The 5,321-nt window shown below is 60.9% G+C and overlaps 1 protein-coding gene across 1 annotated transcript in view; it reads left to right on the top strand.

Annotated features, from left to right (window-relative positions):
- The window catches only part of DYNC1H1 (dynein cytoplasmic 1 heavy chain 1), a 58,229-nt gene that overhangs the window by 52,470 nt on the left and 438 nt on the right, over positions 1-5,321 (top strand). Inside the window, exons 61-73 of the mRNA XM_029950817.1 lie at positions 41-342; positions 497-572; positions 1,108-1,268; positions 1,430-1,541; positions 1,644-1,704; positions 1,792-1,915; positions 2,054-2,167; positions 3,188-3,358; positions 3,480-3,697; positions 3,790-3,893; positions 4,086-4,297; positions 4,585-4,738; positions 5,198-5,315. Of these exons, the coding sequence (XP_029806677.1) occupies positions 41-342; positions 497-572; positions 1,108-1,268; positions 1,430-1,541; positions 1,644-1,704; positions 1,792-1,915; positions 2,054-2,167; positions 3,188-3,358; positions 3,480-3,697; positions 3,790-3,893; positions 4,086-4,297; positions 4,585-4,738; positions 5,198-5,315 (1,927 nt within the window). The remainder of the gene's footprint in view (positions 1-40; positions 343-496; positions 573-1,107; positions 1,269-1,429; positions 1,542-1,643; positions 1,705-1,791; positions 1,916-2,053; positions 2,168-3,187; positions 3,359-3,479; positions 3,698-3,789; positions 3,894-4,085; positions 4,298-4,584; positions 4,739-5,197; positions 5,316-5,321) is intronic.

Here is a 5,321-nt window from a genome sequence, read left to right as displayed (position 1 = left end):
CCGTCGGGTACGGCCGCCGCCCCCCCCACCCCCCCCACAGGCCACCGTTCTGGGGCTGCCCGCCGGCGTATGAAGGGCTCCAAGAGACCAAGAGTCTCCTATTACTGCGTTTTTAGTGGCTGCAGAAGTGAATCTGAGACCCTCGCTAACTCGTTGCCCTCTTCCAGGGAGCCCACCTACGATGCCGAGTTCCAGCACTTCCTGAGAGGGAAGGAGATCGTCCTGAGCGCTGGCTCGACGCCCAAGATCCAGGGCCTGACGGTGGAGCAGGCCGAGGCCGTTGTGAGGCTGAGCTGTCTCCCTGCCTTCAAAGACCTGATCGCAAAGGTCCAGGCGGACGAGGTGAGTGTTCTGAACACCGGCCCCTCCCAGGAAGGCGACAGTGAGGCGTCGTGTGTGTTGTGCGCGCATCGGCCGTCTGACATGTTCGTCTCACCTTCTCTGCCCGCAACAATGCGCTCTGCTCTGTGGCCATCTTCCTCCGTTGTGTCCACAGCAATTTGGCATCTGGTTGGACAGCAGCTCCCCAGAGCAGACGGTCCCGTACCTCTGGAGTGAAGAGGCCCCCGCAAGTAAGCCTGGACCCAGACGTAAGATCGGGCTTTGCCGCTTGAGTGAAGGGACGCTTCCCAGAAAGTCCCCTATCCCTGAAAGAAGTGTCTCGGTGTAAAAACTTCAGGTCCCGATTCCTGTTCCAATTCTCGCTTAAAGACCAAAAGGGAGGAGTGGGAAGGCCCTTGCCCGATATGAAGGGGGAGACTGGCTTGTTCTGAGTGTAGGGGCCGCAGCCCCGTGCTGGTGGAGCGGGGCTGGCAGGGCCACGGTCCCCTCTGGATGGCCCAGAATCCACGTGTGTGGCCTGCACCAAATGGGGTCAGTGGAGTCGTGCAAGGTTGGAACCAAGTACCGCGCCCACAGAGGGGGGCACAATCAGTTGTGTCCAGGGGTGTCACTGAAGACAAGAGGTGGTGGCACTTCGCCTCGGGCAGAGGACACCAGAGGTGACTTCTGCGCCATTGTCTGAGCGGGGACTTGTAGCGAGACCAGTAGAGGGTGGGGAGGCGGTCTGTGCTGTGTCCAACCCCAGCCCCTCCCCTGCCGTTCCAGCACCCATCGGCCACGCCATCCACCGCCTGCTGCTGATTCAGGCCTTCCGCCCCGACCGCCTGCTGGCCATGGCCCACATGTTTGTGTCCACAAACCTCGGGGAGTCCTTCATGTCCATCATGGAGCAGCCACTCGACCTGACCCACATTGTAGACACAGAGGTGCGGCTCTGCTCCCGGCAGCTCGGGTGGGCCTTACCTGCTCCCGCTCCTAGGCGCTGTGGTCGGGCCCGCACCTGCTGCAGACACCCCGCCTGGCCTGCCCGCAGGCCCTTCCTCTCGACAGACTGCCGCTGTCTTAGTTCTGACCTCTTCCCCTGCAGGTAAAGCCGAACACGCCTGTCCTGATGTGCTCCGTGCCCGGGTATGATGCCAGCGGGCACGTCGAGGACCTGGCAGCGGAACAGAACACGCAGATCACTTCCATCGCAATTGGTAAGGACGCTTGATGGGTTTTTCGGGCCAAAGCCCCTCCGAATTCACAGTGGACGCTGCAGTCCACGCCTGCCGTGCTGACACTGAACTTTCTGGCCCCAGGCTCCGCCGAAGGCTTCAACCAAGCAGATAAAGCAATCAACACAGCCGTGAAGTCGGGCAGGTAGGCCTGTTTTGTTTGAGAAAGCCCCGGATCCCCAGAATCCAGACCGGAACCCTGACGTGTGGCCGGGGCTCTGGCTCCCTGCAGGTGGGTGATGCTGAAGAACGTGCACCTGGCCCCAGGGTGGCTGATGCAGCTGGAGAAGAAGCTGCACTCGCTGCAGCCGCACGCCTGCTTCCGGCTCTTCCTCACCATGGAGATCAACCCCAAGGTGCGTGCTCAGCGCGCGGTCAGTGCTCATTTGACTTCTTCCTGTCCTGAGATCCTGGGGAGGGGGCACGTGTGGGTGCACGTGTGGGGTGCGTGTGGCGTAGAGCCGCGGCATGCAGTGAACCGGAGTCCTCCTCAGGTGCCCGTGAACCTGCTCCGCGCAGGCCGCATCTTCGTGTTTGAGCCGCCCCCGGGGGTCAAGGCCAACATGCTGAGGACATTCAGCAGCATCCCCGTCTCTCGGATCTGCAAGGTAAGCGTCCCTACCTCCTGGTGCGCCTTCCCCAGACAAGCCCGATAGACGGAGCCCCGTTTCCGAATTCGTGCGGGTCCCCACACCTCCCAGAAATGCCCGAGTGGCTAACTGCAGTGGAAATTTTACGACTTAGGCAAGGTTCCCTTCCTGGAACAGACTGAAGAGTGTACCCACGTGGTGTCTGGTCAGGGGGTGTGATGGCCAGACCCCAGACTTGTGTCCGGGGTAAATGCCTGAGAATCCTGCGCTCCTGACCATGGTCCCCCGAGGCCGGGCAGTGCCCTCCGAGGCACCAAAGACGAAGCTCGGGGGCAGGAGGAGAGGAATTGTCTAGCCCTGTTCTATTTTGTGGTATAATCCTCCTTTCCTGACAACTTTAGATTTGTCTTCTGTATCATTGTCTACAGTTAAATAATTTATCTTTACAGTGTCATTGGGTTGCTGCCTTACTAATAGGAAACCTGGCACTTAATTTCTGGCGACAACAGGGCTTCTGACGCAGCACTGTTAATACTAATGAAGTTCATTGTGGCTCAGGGTGAAAAGCTTTTATTTTTTTATTTTGCCCTTGTTTTTTTAATGTTTTAGAGACAGAGTGCAAATGGGGGAGGGGCAGAGAGAGAGAGGGAGACACAGAATCCAAAGCAGCTCCAGGCTGTGAGCTGTCAGCATAGAGCCTGATGCAGGGTTCAAACTCAGACCACAAGATCATGACCTGAGCCGAAGTCGGACACTTGACTGACTGAGCCACCCGGCTGCCCTGAAAAGCTCTTCTTAAAACTTCATGCTCTTGCGGTTCGTGGGTTCGGGCCCTGTGTCAGGCTCTGTGCTGACAGCTCAGAGCCTGCAGTCTGCTTCAGATTCTGTGTCTCTTTCTGTCTGTCTCTCCCCGGTTCACTGTCTTTCTCTGTCTCTCAGAAATAAAAAAAAAAACCCAAAACTGGTAGAGGAGCTGTACTTTCTTAGAAAGGATGTTGCTTTCTAAGGGTTCGGTCCTTGGTAACCTTCCCCATCTAGTCTCCCAATGAGCGGGCTCGCCTATACTTCCTGCTGGCCTGGTTCCACGCCATCATCCAAGAACGCTTACGATACGCACCCCTGGGCTGGTCAAAGAAGTATGAGTTTGGGGAGTCTGACCTGCGGTCGGCCTGCGACACGGTGGACACGTGGCTGGACGACACGGCAAAGGCAAGTGCGGGCTGCCACGTCCAACGGGAGGGGACGCTTGTGAGCGCCGGCTGGGGTGGCCCACGGCGGGCGTGAGGAGGGCCCCGCCCCACGCCCACGACGCCGGGCGCTGCTCACGCAGGGGCGGCAGAACATCTCGCCGGACAAGATCCCGTGGTCCGCGCTGAAGACCTTGATGGCCCAGTCCATCTACGGCGGCCGGGTGGACAACGAGTTTGACCAGCGCCTGCTCAACACGTTCCTGGAGCGTCTGTTCACGACCAAGAGTTTCGATAGCGAATTTAAGCTGGCCTGCAAGGTGGACGGGCACAAGGACATTCAAATGCCTGACGGCATCAGGTACGCGCCCGCCTCCGTGGCCCAGACCCCAGCCCTGCCCGGCGGGCCCCGGCGTCACCCGGAGTGGCATTGCCAACGTGCTGGTCTTCCAGGCGAGAGGAGTTTGTGCAGTGGGTGGAGCTGCTCCCCGACACGCAGACGCCATCCTGGCTGGGCCTGCCCAACAACGCCGAAAGGGTCCTGCTCACCACCCAGGGTGCGTGCCCCCCGTCGGTGCCTCTTCCCAGCCCAGGCTCGACTCTGGCCAAAAGCCTGCTGTTTAGGCCAAAGAGGCCCAAACGTTACACCTAGCGTTGCAGCTTGCGTTCAGACGTGACTTATGTTAACAGAGTTAAAAGGTACCTGGAATTGTGTGAGGTTCTCAAACCCTCCCCCCTCCGCCCCGCAGGCGGGGACATGATCAGCAAGATGCTGAAGATGCAGATGCTGGAGGACGAGGACGACCTGGCCTACGCCGAGACGGAGAAGAAGGCCCGGACCGACCCGACGTCGGACGGCCGCCCGGCCTGGATGCGGACGCTGCACACCACCGCCTCCAACTGGCTGCAGCTCATCCCGCAGGCGCTGGGCCACCTCAAGCGCACGGTGGAGAACATCAAGGTGCGGCGGGCGGGGCTGCCCGAGAGGGCTGCACGCCGGGGCCTCTGTGCCCGGGTTTGGGCAAGAGGGGGGTGACCCTGTTGATCTGGCAGGAACGCTCTAGAAGGCTGTCTGCACGCCCTAGGCCAGCGATCCCAAGGCCTGGCAGGGCAAGAAGGGGGGAAGCTGTGCGCTCCCCGGCTCCCCGCGGGGGGCCTAGTGTGGACGAGCCTCCCTCCCGCCGGAGAAGGGGCCTCTCCCTGCCGCTCCCCGTCACCGGGCCTTCTCCTGTCTTTGAACCATTTTAGGACCCTTTGTTCAGGTTCTTTGAGAGAGAAGTGAAGATGGGGGCTAAGTTACTTCAGGACGTCCGCCAGGACCTCGCGGACGTCGTCCAAGTGTGTGAGGGGAAAAAGAAGCAGACCAACTACCTGCGCACACTCATAAACGAGCTGGTGAAAGGTGCCCGCCACCGTGTGCCCCACGTCCCCTCACTGCCCCCTGGTGGCCTCACAGGCGTTGCAGTCTGTGCAGACCTCCCTGTGAGAGCGGGGGGGGGACTTTACAGTTTTTAGGAGAGTGGCGGCCGCAGAGGGAAGTGGGGGGGCTTGAGTCTAAGGGGGACAGGGCACCCCCAGCGTCTCGAGAGCTGCCTTGCCAGTGATGCCGAGCTACTGGTGTGATGGGGTCAGCACCCGAATGTCCCTTGAGGGTCACTGGGGTCATCCACACACACCCGGTGAGCTACGCTGGACTGGGCAGGGCAGAGGCGGTGCGGGCCCGGCCGGGAGGGGCCGGGAGGGGAAGGGCGGGCAGAGCGCTGGCGTGCAGGCACAGCTTGGGGGACAGGCGAGCTCACGCAGGTTCGAGCCTCCGTGCCGGGGACCGCCAGAACCGAGCCGGGGGTCACCTTGCCTGCAGGGATCTTACCTCGGAGCTGGTCCCACTACACGGTGCCCGCGGGCATGACCGTCATCCAGTGGGTGTCCGACTTCAGCGAGAGGATCAAACAGCTGCAGAACATCTCTCTGGCGGCTGCATCTGG

The sequence above is a fragment of the Suricata suricatta genome, chromosome 9 (genome assembly GCF_006229205.1).
Source record: "Suricata suricatta isolate VVHF042 chromosome 9, meerkat_22Aug2017_6uvM2_HiC, whole genome shotgun sequence".
NCBI lineage: Eukaryota > Metazoa > Chordata > Mammalia > Carnivora > Herpestidae > Suricata > Suricata suricatta.
This window is presented reverse-complemented; position numbering and strand designations above follow the sequence as displayed.